This window comes from Oncorhynchus kisutch, linkage group LG27, assembly GCF_002021735.2.
Source record: "Oncorhynchus kisutch isolate 150728-3 linkage group LG27, Okis_V2, whole genome shotgun sequence".
Taxonomy (NCBI): Eukaryota; Metazoa; Chordata; class Actinopteri; order Salmoniformes; family Salmonidae; genus Oncorhynchus; species Oncorhynchus kisutch.
The window spans coordinates 25,316,745-25,337,791 of NC_034200.2; the positions used below are offsets into that span (position 1 = coordinate 25,316,745).

The 21,047-nt window shown below is 40.4% G+C and overlaps 1 protein-coding gene across 3 annotated transcripts in view; it reads right to left on the reverse strand.

The window, feature by feature from the left end:
* LOC109872340 (la-related protein 4B) overlaps window positions 1-20,215 on the reverse strand; it is a 35,916-nt gene extending 15,701 nt beyond the window's left edge. For 2 of the 3 annotated variants that reach the window (XM_020463541.2, XM_020463540.2), the window contains exons 1-3: window positions 19,581-20,117; window positions 15,454-15,587; window positions 5,563-5,716 (exon numbers count right to left, since the gene is read on the reverse strand). In XM_020463541.2, coding sequence (XP_020319130.1) covers window positions 5,563-5,716; window positions 15,454-15,534 — 235 coding nt within the window. In that variant the 5' untranslated portion in view covers window positions 15,535-15,587; window positions 19,581-20,117. The other variant, XM_031806576.1, reaches the window with a different exon arrangement.
* Window positions 20,216-21,047: the final 832 nt, after the last annotated feature.

The window sequence follows — 21,047 nt, forward strand, 5'->3', positions numbered from 1 at the left end:
GAGCTAGGCTCATCTCCCAGCTAGCCGAAGAGGTCTATGAGCCAATTCTTGGGCTACAATACCTCTTTTGCCAATTGGCCTGGACCTTTTACTGCCGACACGGAGCCCCGCCGATCCACCACAACCGGTGTGCCGACATAACCGTCCGAGGGGTTTCAACAAGCTCTGTTGTTGCCAAGTCCCCCGGAGGCCCATCTGCGATCCCTGGCCCGTTAGCGGTCTGAATCGCCCTGTCTCCAGCTCGCCTAGCTACTCACTGGACCCCATGATCACTCGGCTACACATGCCTCTCCCTAATGTCAATATGGGAGAGGCATGTGTGTCTATTGCTGTTTTGGTTAGTGATGGTCTTATTTCACTGTAGAGCCTCCAGCCCTGCTCAATATGCCTTAGCTAGCCCTTTTGTTCCACACCCCACACCTGCAGTGACCTCACCTGGCTTAAATGGTGCCTCTAGAGACAAAACCTCTCATCTTAACTCAATGCCTAGGTTTACCTCCTCTGTACTCACATCATACCATACCCTTGTCTGTACATTATACCTTGAATCTATTCTTCCACGCACAGAAATATGCTCCTTTTACTCTCTGTTCCAAACGCACTAGACGCCCAGTTCGTATAGCCTTTAGCCGTACCCTTAACCTCTACATCAACGGAGTAGGATAACACAGGCCCTGCATCCCCCAGCACCACTCCCATAACCCAGGCGCTCTCATTTGTCGACTTCTTTAACCGCAAAAGCCTTGTTTTCATGCATGTTAACATCAGAAGCCTCCTAAGTTTGTTTTATTCACTGCTTCACCCCAGACTTGCCTGCCCTTCACCAGCACAAAAACATCCTGTGGCGTTCTGTATTAGCATCGAAAAGCCCCCACGATATGCAACTTTTCAGGGAAGTCAGGTACCAAAATACTCAGTTTGAAAAAGCTAGCCTTAGCTTTCCTAACAGAAATTTGCATCCTGTAGCACTAATTCCAAAAGGTTTTGGGACACTAAAGTCCATGGAGAATAAGAGCACCTCCTCCCAGTTGCCCACTGCACTGAGCATAGGAAACTCACCACCGATAAATCTACAATAATGTCAATAAGCATTTCTCTACGGCTGGCCATGCTTTCCACCTGGCTACCCCTACCTCGGCCAACATCTCAGCACCCCCTGCAGCAACTTCCCCAAGCCCCCCACTTCTCCTTCATCCAAATCCAGACAGCTGATGTTCTGAAAGAGGTGCAAAATCTGGATCCCTACAAATCAGCCGGGCTAGACAATCTGGACCCTCTAAAATTATCCGCCGAAATTGTTGCAACCCCTATTACTAGCCTGTTCAACTTCTCTTTCGTATCGTCCAAGATCCCTAAAGATTGGAACGCTGCCCCGGTCATTACCCTCTTCAAAGGGGAAGACACTAGACCCAAACTGCTACAGACCGATATCTATCCTACCTTTCTACGGTCTTCAAAAGCAAAGTTAAACAGATCACAGACCATTCCGAATCCCACCGTACATTCTCCACTAAGCAATCTGGTTTACGAGCTGGTCATGGGTGCACCTCAGCCACAAACAAGGTCCTAAACGATATCATAACCACCATCGATAAGACAGCACTGTGCAGCCGTCTTCATCGACCTGGCCAAGGCTTCTGGCTCTGTCAATCATTGTATTCTTATCGGCAGACTCAGCAGCCTTGGTTTCTCGAATGACTGCCTCCGCTGATCCACCAACTACTTCTCAGACAGAGTTCAGTGTGTCAAATCGGAGGGCTTGTTGTCCGGACCTCTGGCAGCCTATGGGGGGGTAACACAGGGTTCAATTCTCAGGCTGACTCTCTGTGTGTGTGTGTGTGTGTGTGTGTGTGTGTGTGTGTGTGTGTGTGTGTGTGTGTGTGTGTGTGTGTGTGTGTGTGTGTGTGTGTGTGTATACAGCGTGGGGCAAAAAAGTATTTAGTCAGCCACCAATTGTGCATGTTCTCCCACTTAAAAAGATGAGGCCTGTAATTTTCATCATAGGTACACTTCAACTATGACAGACAAAATGAGAAGGAAAAAGAATCCAGAAAATCACAATGTAGGATTTTTAATGAATTTATTTGCAAATGATTGTGGAAATAAGTATTTGGTCAATAACGAAAGTTTCTCAATACTTTGTTATATACCCTTTGTTGGCAATGACAGAGGTCAAATGTCTTCTGAAAGTCTTCACAAGGTTTTCACACACAGTTGCTGGTATTTTGGCCCAGTCCTCCATGCAGATCTCCTCTAGAGCAGTGATGTTTTGGGGCGGTTGCTGGGCAACACGGACTTTCAACTCCCTCCAAAGATTTTCTATGGGGTTGAGATCTGGAGACTGGCTAGGCCACTCCAGGACCTTGAAGTACTTCTTACGAAGACACTCCTTCGTTGCCCGAGCGGTGTGTTTGGGATCATTGTCATGCAGAAAGACCCAGCCACGTTTCATCTTCAATGCCCTTGCTGATGGAGGTTTTCACTCAAAATCTCACGATACATGGCCCCATTCATTCTTTCCTTTACACAGATCAGTCATCCTGGTCCCTTTGCAGAAAAACAGCCCCAAAGCATGATGTTTCCACCCCCATGCTTCACAGTAGGTATGGTGTTCTTTGAATGCAACTCAGCATTCTTTGTCCTCCAAACACGACAAGTTGAGTTTTTACCAAAAAGTTCTATTTTGGTTTCATCTGACCATATGACATTCTCCCAATCTTCTTCTGGATCATCCAAATGCTCTCTAGCAAACTTCAGACGGGCCTGGACATGTACTGGCTTAAGCAGGGGGACACGTCTGGCACTGCAGGATTTGAGTCCCTGTCGGCGTAGTGTGTTATTGATGGTAGGCTTTGTTACTTTGGTCCCAGCTCTCTGCAGGTCATTCACTAGGACCCCCGTGTGGTTCTGGGATTTTTGCTCGCCGTTCTTGTGATCATTTTGACCCCACGGGGTGAGATCTTGCGTGGAGCCCCAGATCGAGGGAGATTATCAGTGGTCTTGTATGTCTTCCATTTCCTAATAATTGCTTCCACAGTTGATTTCTTCAAACCAAGCTGCTTACCTATTGCAGATTCAGTCTTCCCAGCCTGGTGCAGGTCTACAATTTTGTTTCTGGTGTCCTTTGACAGCTCTTTGGTCTTGGCCATAGTGGAGTTTGGAGTGTGACTGTTTGAGGTTGTGGACAGGTGTCTTTTATACTGATAACAAGTTCAAACAGGTGCCATTAATACAGGTAACGAGTGGAGGACAGAGGAGCCTCTTAAAGAAGAAGTTACAGGTCTGTGAGAGCCAGAAATCTTGCTTGTTTGTAGGTGACCAAATACTTATTTTCCACCATCATTTGCAAATAAATTCATTAAAAAGCCTACAATGTGATTTTCTGGATTTTTCTTCTAATTTTGTCTGTCATAGTTGAAGTGTACCTATGATGAAAATTACAGGCCTCTCATCTTTTTAAGTGGGAGAACTTACACAATTGGTGGCTGACTAAATACGTTTTTTGCCCCACTGTATATGCATATTATTATTAGTATTGGATAGAAAACTCTGAAGTTTCTAAAACTGTTTGAATTATGTCTGTGAGTATAACAGAACTCATATTGCAGGCAAAAACCTGAGAAATTCCACTTCCTGATTGGATTTTTTCTGGGGGTGGCAGATTTTCAACCAAGCTCTCATTGAAATTACAGCGAGATATGGATGAGTTCTCACTTCCTACGCCTTCCACTAGATGTCAACAGTCAATAGAAATTTGTCTGATGACTAAATGTGAAGGGGCGTCGAATGAGACAGGAAATAGTCACCACTGCCACGAGTTGACCATGCTTTCACCATGCACGTTCACAGGGGAAGGACCTGTGTTCCACCGGTCATCTGAAGTCACTCTAATTCTCCGGTTGGAACGTTATTCAAGATGTATGTAAACAACATTCTAAAAATGTATTCAGTACATCGTTTGACATGTTTACTGACTGTTATGGAACTTTTGGACATTGTCACATTATAGTGGACCCGCTTTGTGACTTTGTGATTGTTTACCAAACGCGCTAACCAAAGTAGCTAATTGGACATACCGGACATTTTCGAACAAATCAAGCATTTATTGTGGACCTGGGATTCCTAGGACCTCATTCTGATGAAGTTCATCAAAGGTAAGGTAACATTTATCATGTATTTTCTGGTTTCTGTTGACTCCAACATGGCGGCTAATTTGTCTACTGTTCTGAGCTCCGTCTCAGATTATTGCATGGGCTGCTTTTTCCGTAAACTTTTTTGAAATCTGACACAGCGGTTGCATTAAGGAGAGTTATATCTATAATTCCATGTGTATAACTTGTATTATCATCTACATTTATGATAAGTATTTCTGTTGAAACGATGTGGCTATGCAAAATCACTTAATGTTTTTGGAACAGGTGAATCTAATACGCCAATGTAAACTCAGATTTTTTTAATATAAATATTTACTTTATCAAACAAAACATGCATCTATTGTGTAACATTATGTCCTATGTCCCATGAGTGCCATCTGATGAAGATAATTGAAGGTTAGGGATTCATTTTCTCTATTTCTGCTTTTTGTGAATGCTATATTTTGGCTGTGCTTATTATGGTTTGGTGGAGAAATAATTTGTTGTGCTTTTGCTGAAAAGCATATTTGAAATCGGACACTGTGGTGGGATTAACAACAAGATTACATTTAAAATGATAGACACATGTATGTTTTTAGGAATTGTAATTATGAGATTTCTGTGGTTTGAATTTGGCGCCCTCTATTTTCACTGGTAGTCGTCATACCGATCCCGTTAGCGGGATTGCAGCCATAACAAGCATCAGCTGTCAGAGCAGCTTACCTATCACTGTACACAGCCAATCTGTAAATAGCACACCCAACTACCTCATCCCCATATTGTTACTTATCCTCTCTCTTCTGCACCCCAGTATTTCTACTTGCTCATCACTCCAGTGCTAATGCTAAATTGTAATTATTTCACCTCTATGGCCTATTTATTGCCCTACCGCCCTACATTTGCACATAGATTTTTATATTGTGTTATTGACTGTGTTTGTTTGTTTGTGTAACTCCGTGTTGTTTTTGTCGCACTGCTTTGCTTTATCTTGGCCAGGTCGCAGCTGTAAATGAGAACTTGTTCAACTGGCCTACCTGGTTAAATAAAATAAATGAAAAGCTGTGTCAATCAGAATAAAACTAATTGATCATTTCCATGTCTCCACCATTCCCTTGTTAACTGCCACGGCGGCTAAACTTGGCTAATCTTAACTTCTGCACATTAAAATAAGTGATTATGCTCATGAGTTAGATGAAAGGATAGCTTGGTAATATTCATAGCTCTCCCTCTAAATTGATAAATGATTCACCCCTGACTGCATGTGCCGTGACGACGTGGAGTGTCCCCCAAATGGCACCCTATTCCCTACATATTGCACTGTTTTTGGTCAAAAGTAGTGCACTTTGTAGGTAATAGGGTGCCATTTGAGACTCAGACAGGGACACGGTAACAGAAGGACTATTCTTATCCGGTCCTTAAAATGGCTGACCTTCTGGCCCAGGGTTAGCGGAGCTGCTAACGCAGCCGTCCTTCCATGGCTGGAGAGCAGGTGGATCTGCAGTCCCAGTGGTGGTGTCCAGGTTAAGCATGTGATTGGCCCATGCTTTCGCATTGGGGTTCAGGTCAGAAACCTTGGCAGATTCCTGTTTCAGGAGACAAGATAATATTATAAACATGAGTTCAGGTAGGCCCCCACACTTCAGCAGACTAAAGGAATGTAGGAGGGATGCTGCTCAAAAACACCAAAGTACAGAATTAGGCATACTGTAAGCATAGTGGAATATAGGCTGGATCAGGGAAGAATGAGAAGGTAACCTACAGAAGGACTTTTTGTCAGCTGCTCATTCCTATTTTAAAAGCCCTGCCAGTCAACTTTGCCTGCTTGTAGTGTGACCATACAAATAGCAATGTGCAAATAGAAAATGGCCACAAGTTCATCTTAGTACAGCCCCACACAAACAAAGCTGATCCCCATTATGAAGACACTACTATGCAAGCTGACAATCCCCTCTGGGATTACTAGTTATCTAGTAGTCCGAGTTGGGGCAACAGACTCCGTGAGAAAATGCTAGTGAACATGTTTGCTTGTCGGTTCCAGAGAAGACATCATGAAAAACACAATACACACACACAAAACAAAATCAGTGTTTCCACTTAGATACATTTGTGCACCACCACTGCTATTGCCACCAGACAAAAAAAAAAACATTAATTTCCAGGATGGATAAAAGCAAATTTACCTATATATTTGTTTAAGAATATAATCTTTGAGAACTAGAAAACCCCATAGACAATGAGAAAACAATTAATAGATTTGCAGGAAATTAGCAACATTTCTCTTCGCTGCTAAATCCAGACCGATTTAAAACAGCACCAACCACGCCCATAACCACACCACCTGACAGGGAAACCACCTATGCCCCTTGTTAGGGCAATGGAAGCATCAGCTCTACCCAAAATCACAACCAACTAATTGTAGCATCACTGCAAAAATGGTAGAGGCAAGTGGAAGGGGGAAAAGTAAGGAACTTGTCTGTTGGCCATGCATTAAAGACCCAAATTGGATAAAGCAAATTGTGATGAATAAAAAGTGTTAAAGTATAGCAGTTTAATTTAAGGACCAAAACATTGACAGCTGTGCCACAGATTCCAAAATAGTTTGGAAGAGATCTTTCATGTACTGATACACAAAACAAGGCTGGATTCAAAACTTATAATTGTTAAATTATAACATTCTATTGGTTGCAGGAATTGTGTATAACTATATAAAATCTCTCACTCTATAAATATAGGATACAACCATAACAGTTCTGCAGATTTTGCTGCGAAGAGACCGAATCAGATCATTTGTTTTGGTACTGCACATATGAAGCTTGTTTTTGGTCGCAGGTCCAGGAATGGTTGAAGCGCAACATTTACCTGGAACTAACACTGCCGATTTTACTACTGGGTGATTTGAAAAGCCATAGTTGAACAACAATATAATAATTTGGCCAAAATGTTTAATTTACAATGTGTTGAAACTATGCGAATATAAAGGTTAAGAACGTACAGATGGATTCGTAAGTTTACATACACCTTAGCCAAATACATTTAAACTCAGTTTCACAATTCCTGACATTTGATCTTCGTAAAATTCCCTGTGTTAGGTCAGTTAGGATCACCACTTTATTTTAAGAATGTGAAATGTCAGAATAAGTAGAGATTGTCTTTCATCACATTCCAAGTGGGTCAGAAGTTTACAAACACTCAATTAGTATTTGCTAGCATTGCCTTTAAATTGTTGAACTTGGGTCAAACGTGTTGGGTAGCCTTCCACAAGCTTCCCACAATAAGTTGGGTGAATTTTGGCCCATTCCTCCTGACAGAGCTGGTGTAACCGAGTCAGGTTTGTAGGCCTCCTTGCTCGCACACGCCTTTTCAGTTCTCAATCCTATGGAGAATTTGTGGGCAGGTCAGGGCTTTGTGATGGCCACTCAAATACCTTGACTTTGTTGTCCTTAAGCCATTTGGCCACAACATTGGAAGTATGCTTGGGGTCATTGTCCATTTGGAAGACCCATTTGCAACCAAGCTTTAACTTCCTGAGTGATGTCTTGAGATGTTGCTTCAATATATCCACATAATTTTCAATCCTCATGATGCCATCTATTTTGTGAAGTGCACCAGTCCCTCCTGCAGCAAAGCACCGCCACAATATGATGCTGCCACCCCCATGCTTCACGGTTGGGATGGTGTTCTTCGGCTTGCAAGCTTCCCCCTTTTTCCTCCAAATAAAACGATGGTCATTGTGGCCAAAAACAGTTCTATTTGTTTCAGACCAGAGGACTTTTCTCCAAAAAGTACGATATTTGCCCCCATATGCAGTAGCAAACCTTGCGTACTATTTTTTGTACAGATGAACGTGGTACCTTCAGGCGTTCAGGAAATTCCTCCCAAGGATGAACCAGACTTGTGGAGGGTTTATAAAAAAGAAATTCTGAAGTCTTAGCTGATTTCTTTTGATTTTCCCATGATGTCAAGCAAAGAGGCACTAAGTTTGAAGGTAGGCCTTGAAATACATCCACAGGTACACCTCCAATTGACTCAAATGATGTCAATTAGCCTATGAGAAGCTTCTAAAGCCATGACATTTTCTGGAATGTTCCAAGCTGTTTAAAGGCACAGTCAAGTTAGTATATGTAAACTTCTGACCCACTGGAATTGTGATACAGTGAATTATAAGGGAAATAATCTGACAGTAAACAATTGTTGGAAAATTACTTGTGTCTTAAGACAGAATGTGTCTTAACCGGCATGCCAAAACTATAATTTGTTAACAAGATATTTGTGGAGTGGTTGAAAAACGAGTTAATGACTCCAGCGTAAGTGTATGTGAACTTACAACTTGTAAAACATCACAGCAAATAGAACAAAAAAAATGGATGCTGTTAAGAGATAGATGGAGGGGTTGAGTGGAGCTGAAGGTCAGGATTAAAAACGGGGGGGGGGTAATAGTTATTACTAACTATCAGATAAAGCACAACTGATTGGGATAAAGAGGAGACTGTAGTAGAGGGTTGTGGTGAAAGTTCTACTATTAGAGCCCTGAAAGGCCTGAGGCAAAGGAGCATGTCTGTAACAGTTACTCTCCACTGGCTGCTGTCAGAAAAGGGTCCAGCGCTGCATCCAACCCAGTCCTGCACACGCTGGGCTCAGTCATTCCACCTGCTTCACACAGTGACGGTCCCTGTGGACCCTTCTCAACCACAGGCAGAGTCAACGCACAACACATAGTTTACTATTATCACCTGGGTACTCCCAGAGCTTTCAGAAACATCACATTCAGCATGACCTCCCATCGTCTTCACTGTGAGCTCTCTGATGCTTCCAAGGCTGTGTCTGTGGTTGTCCATCTGTGCTGTCAAACTGGCTCACAAGGAGTTGAGGAGCAGATAAGCATCAGATTGTCAGAGAATAAGCACTCTGATGAGAAAGACACGGCTGTGTGAGCTTCTGACTTGGCGGCTGCTGATTCGTCGCCGTGACCAATTTCCATTTCATGGGCTTCGGTTTCATCACTTCTGCTGCTGGCTGCTACCCTCCGAGTCATTCTCCCTCCATCAAAACCCACATCACAAACGAACACAGATGGACTGACGGCTAAGGAGTTACGGTTAAATCCACCTGAGCCACAGCTTACAGACAGAGGTAGCTTGAGGAATGGATAATCCACATTGTGTACGCTAGGCTACTCCTTTTGCAATCCACACCCAATAGGCCTTTAGGTGTGACTTAGATTAGCCTATGTTAAAGTAACACACCAATATCCATAATCTAGTTACAAGTTTAAAGTCATAGTTGGAGCCAAACCCCTTAATGGAAAACCTTAGTAATGATTCTCAGCTGTGGGCAATTCATGGGGCTGTGAGTATTCAAGAGGGAGACGTTTACTTTGTGTCTTTCTTCAGTTTGATACAATAAATGGAACAAGCCCCTTTCTTTGAATTGAGCGCTTCTGTCTGTTTGCCCGGGTCATATTTCACAAATGCTGCATTACAAGTTCAGTGGACTCTGTCCAGTCAAGCATACACAAAACACACACCAAGAGCAAGTTGAAATCTGACATCAAAACCAAACAAGTGCCACTGAGACCAAGACAGGAGGAACGACAAACCCATAATCCAGTCAGGCAATTCTATAATTCCCCACTCTCCCGCTCACATCTGACCTGGCTGCTATAGAAACTGGGCAGACGTCACTGACTACTGTGTCAATGCTTCCGAGCATTTCAGGTCCGCTTGACCTTTCCCAAGAAAAAGCCTCAGTGCCTCCCTCCGTCACAGAGGGGAGAGATTCACTTTTCCCCAGTAGCCTGATGGGAAATGTTATTTTGGGGAGGATGTGAATCATAATTAACTAACTATAGACAGGGAGGGGGGAGGAGTTTGTCACTGTCATAGTGGACAGAGCACACAGCATGGTTTTATTGCTCTAGTTAGGCAAACGGCCAGGGAAGCTTTCGTTTGTTGACCGGGATAGGTCAAAGTCCCTTATATACTAAACACAGTTTGGACTGATCCGCCCGTCTATAGATGGGAGGCCTCGGTCACGTTGAGCTCCAGACCCAGGGAAGATAAGACAGTGGACTGGAAATGTGTTGAGCTGAGCACCCAGGATTCAAATGATCCAGGGGGAAAAAAAACTTAAACAATGTCTATACAGGTTAGAACACTTTTACAATGCAAAACAATACTGGTAGCTTCCTGCTTTAATAGTAGGTCACCTTCACTTGCTAGCTGACAGCTGAATACACTACCCTAATACTTTATTTTGTGATAATATGCAAAACATGCTGATTTCAAAGCGGATTGTCACCCCAAAAAAATAATTTAAAAAAAGAACTTAATTGACTTAGTCTTCCTTTGCCTCTGCTCTGGTTTCCACTAGATTCCTTAGCCACATTCCATCTCGCAATTAGTGTCATACATTTCTTTAAAAGACTGCACGCACTTTTATAAAAAGAGATTGCTTCTTCTATGCAAATGTTGTTAAATCAGTATAATAAAGCTATGTTCTCTTAGAAGTTGCCAATAAAATAAGTCCTAAATGGAAGGGATTGTTTGTCATCTGGAGCCCCATGAAATCAGCTAACATAAGCTTGACTCAATGCATGCACACACTCCTATTGAATGATATGTATTCACCTGTATTGTGAATAGACCTAGGCTGCATCTTGATTTACCCAGTTTATCAATAGATACTATTAAAATACACATTTACCATTGGTAAAACAACCTAACTACAAAACAAAGTCTAATCGATTGTATAATAGATTCAATTAATGCATACATGGCTGTCTAAAAATTTACATAAAAATTCTCAAAATGTAATTACTTGGACTCAAGACGCCCAACGATTGAACAGAGCAGTAACTGAGTTCATCTGTCTGGATCAGGTGCCATTCTGTGACTTCGGATAAGCCTTTTTTGTGATGGTATCAAGTATTGTGATACTAAACCTGTTATCAGTATCAAAGTAAAAAGTCTGGTATCGTGACAACACTAAATGTAAGAAAAAGAGCATTATGTGACTTAGTTTATTTTGCAAGCTATAGCACCCACATTTTTAAATAAAATAGGATTTTATAGGACTAGAGATTAGTCTAATTTACGTAATTTTTTTCACCATAGGAAATCTGTTATCGTAATATGATTAATCAACACCAATACTGATTATTGAGGCCAAAGAAAATCAGAGACTAAAATCGGCCTCTTTTTTTAATTTATTTTTTATTTGTAAATAATGACAATTACAACAATACTGAATGAACACTTATTTTAACTTAATATAATACATCAATAAAATCAATTTAGCCTCAAACAAATAATGAAACATGTTCAATTTGTGCAATATGTGCCATGAAAAAGTGCAATATGTGCCATGTAAGAAAGCTAATGTTTAAGTTCCTTGCTCAGAACATGAGAACATATGAAAGCTGGTGGTTCCTTTTAACATGAGACTTCAATATTCCAAGGTAAGAGGTTTTAGGCTGTGGCTAATATAGTATTTATAGGACCATTTCCCTCCATACCATTTGTATTCCATATACCTTTGACTATTGGATGTTCTTATAGGCACTTTAGTATTGCCAGTGTAACAGTATAGCTTCCGTCCCTCTCCTCACTCCCTACCTGGGCTCGAACCAGGAACACATCAACAGCCACCCTCTGAGCATCGTTACCCATCGCTTCACAAAAACAGCAGCCCTTGCAGAGCAAGGGGAACAACCACTCCAAGTCTCAGAGCGAGTGACGTTTGAAATGCTATTAGCGCGCACCCCGCTAACTAGCTAGCCATTTCACATCGGTTACACCAGCCTAATCTCGGGAATTGATAGGCTTGAAGTCATAAACAGCTCAATGCTTGAAGCACAGCGAAAAGCTGCTGGCAAACTTTTGAATGAATGCTTACGCACTTGCTGCTGCCTACAACCACTCAGTCAGAATGCTCTATCAAATCATATACTTAATCGTAACATAACACACAGAAATACGAGCCTTGGGTCATTAATATTGTCAAATCCGGAAACTATCCTCTCGAAAACAAGACGTTTATTCTTTCAGTGAAATACAGAACCGTTCCGTAATTTTATCTAACGGATGACATCCATAAGTACAAATATTCCTGTTACATTGCACGACCTTCAATGTTGTCATAATTACGTACAATTCTGGCAAATTAGTTCTCGACGAGCCAGGCGGCCCAAACTGTTGCATATACTGTGTGCAATGAACACAAGAGAAGTGACAATTTCCCTAGTTTAATATTGCCTGCTAACCTGGATTTCTGTAAAAAAATAAAAAAATATTTTTTAAAACTTGCATATTTAGTTAAATATACTTCTGTGTATTGATTTTAAGAAAGGCATGGATATTTATGGTACATTTGTGCAACGATTGTGCGTTTTTCGCAAATGCGCTTTTGTTAAATCATCCCCCGTTTGGCGAAGTTGGCTGTCTTTGTTAGGAAGAAATGGTCTTCACACAATTCACAACGAGCCAGGTGGCCCAAACTGCTGCATATACCCTGACTCTGTTGCACAGAACGCAAGAGAAGGGACACAATTTCCCTAGTTAAAAGAAATTCATGTTAGCAGGCAATATTAACTAAATATGCAGGTTTAAAAATATATACTTGTGTATTGATTTTAATTAAGGCGTTGATGTTTATGGTTAGGTACACATTGGTGCAACGACAGTGCTTTTTTCACAAATGCGCTTGTTTAAATCACCCGTTTGGCCAAGTAGGCTGTGACTCAATGATAAATTAACAGGTACCGCATCGATTATATGCAACGCAGGACAAGCTAGATAAACTAGTAATATCGTCAACCATGTGTAGTTAACTAGTGACTATGTTAATATTGATTGTTTAATAAAAAAGGTACGTTTAATGCTAGCTAGCACCTTACCTCCTTGCTGCACTCACATAACAGGTAGTCAGCCTGCCACGCAGTCTCCTCGTGGAGTACAATGTAATCGGCCATGATCAGTGTCCAAAAATGCTGATTACCGATTGTTAAGAAAACTTGAAATTGGCTCTAATTAAATCGGACATTCCGATTAATCGGTCAACCTCTAATCGTAACAACCCTAAAAAGGCACACACCAGTAGCAGTAGACTCATTAACGTAACAGCTTTCATGTTTGGATAAGATATACAGCATATGGCACAGTAGTGCTGTGCCTGGAAGCACAGAATGAGATGTTTAACGTCACACGCTACATGTTAACAAGCACGTTGTAATAAAGGTTATTTAATAAGGTGAGTTGTGGGAGGCATAAATCATTTCCTAAACAGCAAAAGTCCCCGATTGAGATATGTGAATGACCGTATACCTCAAGACTCCATTGGGGACTTTTACTTGCCACCAAACTTGTTTCACATCTTTCGCCATGTGTTAAATGATACTGGAAAAGGGAAGCAATGTCTTTCCATTTCATAATTTTGGATCTTTAGTGGAAAAAGCTTTCCTTTGGCCCTCCATTTAGGCTACTAAGCATTCTTTCCAACTTAAGAGATTGAAGACAAGGGGGAATCACAATGAATTTGTCGCCTACCTACATCCACTTGCTTCTTGATTAAGTGGCCATTGTGCCCTTGGGCTGAATATAATTATAATTCCCTCCAAAGAACCTCACTCCACATGGCTCACTCAGATCTCAATTCTTATTAGCCAATGCCCGTCACATGATCAGGTCCTTCTCAAAGGCATCACAGTCCGAAGTAGGCAACAAGTGAAGACAGACAACGGCACGTGGCCTTCATATTGAAGATGCTAGAACTGTCCATATTTACTTTTGTCAGCAAACAAGAGTAACAGCAAAAACAAATCTACTATCAAAGTACACAAGTTGACCTATTCTATTGGTGAGCTTGTCCTTCTGTGCGAGAAGTAATATTCCAAACATACTGTACTCAGGGAGTTGTGGATGCGATAGATCCCCAATTAATCCACCACTGTACAAAAAAAACACATTTAAAAGCAATGAGGCTGATGCAACAGATCAGAACGTTTAGTTGAAAATGTTGATAAACTATTAGGCTATTTCTTCACATTATAGTTGCAGCAATGCGCACACGGCAGTAGGCTATAAGCGCAAGTGTTTCAAAATGCAATTAGCAGGAACACCATTCTCAAAAGCGCACCAAAATGCATGCTGACAGATGACAACATCAACGAAAGAAAGTTGAGAACATGAGAAATACTGGTTTCAATGGCATAAAAGAGGAAGTGTTTATACAAAAGCCTTTAAACATTCCTATGATCAGAACATGGTAAGAGATGCTTCATAAAAAGGACAAAAAACATCCAGGTTTTAAACAATTACATTTATGGTCAAATCGTTTCAAAATGTTGACTGCCACTGCTCAGATCACAAGGTGGGTGATGTTGCAGTGTGTAACAGGCACTGGCCTTGATCTGAACGAACAGTGCCTCAAGTATGGTCAACACAATCAAGCCTTTAGATAATAATAATTATCCTACATTATATTTGTCATATGACTGGCGTTTTAGCATGCATGCACACATTAAAAAAACATTTAAAAGAGAAAGTCTCCTTTAAGTTTGGCTACATTTTCAGGCACCTCCCTCATGGCAGCATTGGTCAGGACATGACAGCCTGTGTGTATTGGCTACAGTCCATCACCTACACTTAGGCTACAAGTAGGCTAATTATTTCACACACTTGTTTTTCTTAATAAAATGCCAATGGATAATGAGGCATGTCTTACCTTGCTTCAAAATGTCCTAGCCGAATTCCAGCCATAGAAATATGGTGGTAATTATTTTACAAAGACTTCCACGTGGCATTAACCAGAATTTCACTTTTGTTTTATTGTTTTTCAGATAAAACTTCTTTCTTTGTCCAGAAGCAAAAGGCACAATCCTAGTCATATTAAAAACCCATCTTAGTTATTGCTATTGGATTCCCCTCCTAAGTTTCTAACACATGGAACCGCTCACATTATGTGTGCTGTTTAGAAGTGTGTTTCCTGCTAACTGCATCTTGGCAAATGTTTGAAAATGATATGTCAACAAAAACTTGATTGTTGACACGCAAAACATTTTGGGACGATATCAACAATGGACTAATGAAACAAATACCAAAATATCGTTTTGGGTGGAGTTTTCCTTTAATGAAAAATGTCCGTTTCTTGTATGCTTGCATAGGATTCTGTTGGTTACATCATTTTACTGTTTGGGAAAAATGTAAATCGACAAACGGTCATTAATGAGGGTTGGTTAGTCGGTAGCAAAATTTATGAAAATGTGCATTTCTAGTTCAGGTGATAGAGGTAGTTTTTGTTACAGGCACAAGTATTGGGTACCTACCAGATGAGAGCTCTCTTTTGGTTCTTGTACTTGCTGCACCTGTGGTTCAGCTACAACTTTTGTATCCTGGTCAGAAGTCATGAGCCGTCTACTTCTTGGCTCCTCAGGGAGAAGTCTCTTTGTCACCAAGTAATCTGTGGATAGAGAAACAAATACGCTTACCAAGGTTCTATTCATTAGTGCACACCATTGCAAAATGAAACCAAGTGTTCATTGGACAAATTCAGGTAGCTGCCTCCCTGTTTCGTCCCATTTCATTTATTGTGGTTTACGCATAGAAAATACCCTAAAACAACCAATGCTGTAGCTCTCCATGGAAGTCCAAATAAATATTTCCTTAAGTTTAAAATGTATTAATTACTAACAGAAATCAACTAGATTCCACAAAGGGAGGCTTTTCTCTTGAGCGGATGGCCAGGGGACCGGAAACATAATTACAAATGATGAATTAGTAGACTGCAAATTGACCATAAGATCATATTTTTTAAAAGATAACATTTCAAACCTTGTTTACATTTGTATATGATCACATGCCCCTCTCAATGATGAGTGGGAATACATTCCCAAAATTAAAATCCCTTGAAGCTGATTTCCTGGTACCTTTGTCGTCTACAGTACCAGTGAAAAGTTTGAAAACACCTACTCATTCATGGGTTTTTCTTTATTTTTTACATTGTAGAATAATAATAATTTTTAAAAAACTATGAAATAACACATGGAATCATGTTGTAACCAAAACAAGTCAAAAAATGTTTTACTTGGTTTAACAAAGTAGCCACCCTTTAAATAGCTAAATAAAGGTTCAATCAAATTTTTAAAATGTGCCTTGATGACAGCTTTGCACACTTAAACAATGAAAATTAAACAAGTTATTTTACTCAGAAAACTTAGGGGGCCAAATAAAAGAAAGCCGCAATATAGAGGAACCATGCTGGACATCACGATGAGTGTCAACAAAACTTAAACAATCTATAAGAAAAATAGCATAAACACCATTGGAAATGTCTTTCTATCCAATAGATCCCATTTGTAAAGAAATTATAATTGCCCAACAATCAAATTCCTGTCTAACATGAGCTCTCATTGTGTTTGCAAACAAGACAGAAAAAGAATGGCATATCTGTAAAGCATACCACCTTTGATCTACATGCTCAATCCCACAGACAGTGCTTACTCTGCTAAACAGGCCAGGGTAATTGACTACACAGATCAGTATTGCACGATATACCAAAATGTACATACTTTTTCCATACTAGAACATAAAGAAACACTTCTGTACTAGAATTTGTTACTTTTAGTAATTCTGTAAAATGTGTCTCACGTTCTACAAATTTTTGGTTGATGACATGAACATATGTGAGCAGTATAACATGATTACACAACCCAAATGTAATGTCAAATGCACTCATAACTTGACAGCAATATATTTACACTTTGCATTTGTCTGGGTTTGTTAGCAGTAGCCACTAGCCAGCCAGCCATAGACTAAAATAATAGCAGCAAGCACAAAATCAATTGTATTTCTAAGGTGTGTAGACAACTGCAACAAGCTTCAGAAATGAGCTTCAAAGCGTTGTCGTTTTGGAAGCAAACTATTTACTTAATACATTAAACTTATTTAGCTATAATGAGTAATGAATGTCATTTCACACAATATTTTGGCTAAAGATGAGCAAAATAACCCTGATATATCAAATTACATTTTAAAACAACTTAAATGTAATTGGAAAATGATCTGCTCTGCCTCCGATATGGTTTTGCAAAGAAAATTGAAGGTATTCTGTAATGCAAAAACCATATCACTGTATATATACACTTTTCAATTGTGTTACTGACTGTACGTTTGTTTATTCCATGTGTAACTGTTGTTTGTGCCGCACTGCTTTGCTTTATCTTGACCATGTTGCAGTTGTAAATGAGAACTTGTTCTCAACTGGTCGACCTGGTTAAATAAAAAGGTCAAATATATATTTTTTAATATTGTTCAACGTTTAAAAGACAAAGCCCAGTGGTTATTCTGTGACTAGCTACTACGCTTTGTTTTTATTGCCATGGTATTAATTCACTATCAGACTATCGTTTTGGTATCAAGTATCGTTTCTGTATAAAGTATTATGATACTAAACCTGGTATCAGTGTCGATGTCCAAAATCTGGTATCGTGACAAAACAGATGCTTTTCCATCAAGCAAGCCACAACAAGGAAAACTACAGTTATGAAAGTAATTGAGAGATCCTTGCCAACGGTTGCAAGATTCCCACACTATTATTTAACAACTCTCATACTTAATACTGCGTCATCATGGACATATTTGGCATATGTGGGCCTAACTGGTTATCGTTTTAATGTTGACCATGTATATAACTGTCTTTTAGTCGATTCCTGCTCATTCTGTGAAACAGAAGCTAGATGCCATCTGAAAGGTGGCCAAATTGCTAAAAATGTTTACAGAAAGTGCCAACTTTGCTCTACCAACTCCCCTGTGGATTAGACAAGCCAACAGATTAAATTCATATAAACCTGTTGCCATTCTGCTGACTAATGTGTATCTGTGTTTTAGGATTGTGCTGTTGTACAGTACGCAAGCAAGCATAGTTCTGGTCTCCACAAAAATTGCCATTTTAGCACAAATATTTTCACTACATAATTGTGGTGTTGACTGCAATACATTAAGCTTAAGATCACTTTATTGGTCAATTGCACACAAAGTCAACCAAAATGTTACTTTGGCTTTTAACCCAACCACTCCAAAAGACACACGGTTGTGGAGGGGGAGGTTAAGTACCTTAATCAAGAGCACAACAGGCAGTGGCATCTAGGATTTGATACCAGCAACCTTCTGGTTGCCAGCTCACTTCCCACCAGATTTTTCATAATAGGATGCAGTTTTCTAACTGGAAACTCTCCAGGTGCTGGCTCGCCTCTCTATGGGCTAGGATACCTGCCGCCCCCAAAGTGATAGATGGCATGATGTGTTTGGTAGAGCCTACCAGTGGTTGTCAACAGTTCACAAGTTCCTATTGAACATTCCCCATATCAGTGTAAACAGACAATTTCATCTTTGATTGGTACTAGCAAACTTGTTTGCACTATGCATTTGCACTTAGTTTTGATATTCTCAGTACATTTCAAGAAAACTCCTAGGGAGACTACAGTCTAGCAAGGAGGATTTATATTGTGTGTGTGTGTATACAGGACGATGGTTAACCTAGCTACCTGACTAGTTAGGGCAATGTTTAAAAACTTGCCAATTAGACAGTGGATCATGGGGCGCGTTCAGCAGCAACCAACGTTGAGATAGCATATTTCTATGTAGAACAAACATGCATCTGACATGTAGAATGAGGAAACAATTCAGCTCTTTTCGTGGCATTCATATCTGCAACGTCCGACTACTGAACATGGCCGTGGTAACTTGGGTGCCAGTCTGCTCTCTTGCCAACTCCCCATGGAATTGTGAAAAGAACAGATCTGGGACCAGGCTAGAATCGTGGTGGCATGTGACTGCCACATAGCAAATAACAATAAAGCAAAGCAGAGTCAAGCCAGTTAATCTACAAAGTTGACACAAATTGCTAGAAGAAACAGATGCCATCACCAACAATCAGTGAAAGATGGCGACCTCCGGCGTGATTCAGGTCCTCCAACCCCCTCGCATCGTTGATGGAGACTTGTCCAACGGCAAAACGGATAGTCTTCAACTCTTCATGTGCACAGCCATGCATGATACTTTTCTAAGCTTGCCAGTTTAGCAATACATTTTTTAAATTAGTAACAATCATTATAATAAATATTTGGCTAACTCAACCACTTCATATTAGTTTAGGTAGCAACAAGATACGACGTGGGAAGACGTCGCTTGCTACGTTGGCTAAGTTAGATAGTTACTGTTAGCTATGCAATGCTAAAAACAACGCACATCAAGCAACCCGTTACTGTAGATGGCTAGTACAGTAGCTAGCCAGACACCTCAGATACTGGAATTTGGCTAGTTAACGTTAGCTACGAGGCAATCGTCTTTGCCAAATATTATAGGTGTAGCTAGTTAACGTTACCAACATCGAGTCGGCGAGCGAGCTGGCTAGCAGAGATAGCAAACTCGTTAGTTAGCAATGGGCGATACTCACCTTTCAGCTCTCACTGCACGGCGATGCAGACTGGTGGTAGCAAGGCCTTGAATTGGCTTCCAGGATGAATACGCACAGTATTAAAGCGAGCTAGTTACGAGTTAGCTAAGATTAACTAATTAGCCGGTGTCTTCGAATGAGCAATAACAAACTGTTGATGACTAAAAATAATACCCGCCCTTTTAAATCTTAGAAAACTAAATATCGTAGCTAACCTTAGCTTTCCCAACTAGCAATGCAAGCTAGCAAATCAATAGAAATGTAACTTAACTTTGCACTTCAATTTGTTTTGTTCAGTCGGACTAAAATAATATTATTCTTCGAAATGTATCGAACGGCGGTTCTTCGAGTGGGAAAGTGGATAAGGAACATCAACCCTGAACTCTTAAAATACTGGATTTAACTTGAAGCGTTCGCTTGCTAGCTGCATCAACGATATACCAGTGGGGAATGGAGAAAATGCAGTTTCCCTTCCCTTTGGGAGTAGTTCAGACACCACCGAACGCAAAGCCAAAGCTGTCACAAAAGCAAGGAACTCCCGCCTCCTACCACAATGAACATGCTCCTCGGTTGGTCGAAATTCAGTGGCTCACGGATCCACTCGTGATCAACGGTGTGGATCACAGGCCACATGGGCGTGGATTGGTTGAATTTAAAGGGTTGTACCGTATTATAAAGAAATCAGAAGTGTGGTTTAAAAAATGTAGCCTAATTTATTGGTCACCGACAATTCCAACAATGCTAGGTATACATGAAACTAGGAGATCAACATCCCAAATCAAAGTTGAAAGACATTCAACTTTAGAAATATTAATCCAACTGATATACTGCCTCCTCAATTAAATTCATATCAACAAAGTAGCTGGCCTAGATAGAATGGAACCCACATTTATAAAGTGGTCTGCCAATGTTATAATGTATTCTCTAGCAGATCGATTCAACATGTCTTTAACGACTGGTGAAATACCTTTTGTTTGGAAATGTACCTGACTGACTGAAATTCCTTAGATCGAAATAATTACAAACCAATAACAGCAATCTGTTCAAAAGTAAAACATATTTGAGAAATTAATACATTCCCAAATGTATCAGTGCCTAGATACATTTTGTTGAATTTCACCCTTTCATTCATGCTTTAGACCCAACCATTCTGCAACTCCAGCATTAGTGAAACGTACTGATGATAAACATTCTTAATTGGACCAAGGCGAACTAGACGTTGGATCCTTGAAATGCGCTAAGTCCCAATCTATTATTATTATTAGTTATTAATCAAAAGCATTTGATTTAGTTGATGATTCTATCTTACGAGGAAAACTTCAATGCTTTGGTTTCACGAACAGATCACTAAACTGGTTCCATTCATATCTTAGCAATAGAAAACAATGTGTTGGCATCCCGAGTGTCTCAGCGGTCTAACATGTTGACCACACTGCTCATTGCAAAATAAATGTACACATACATTCA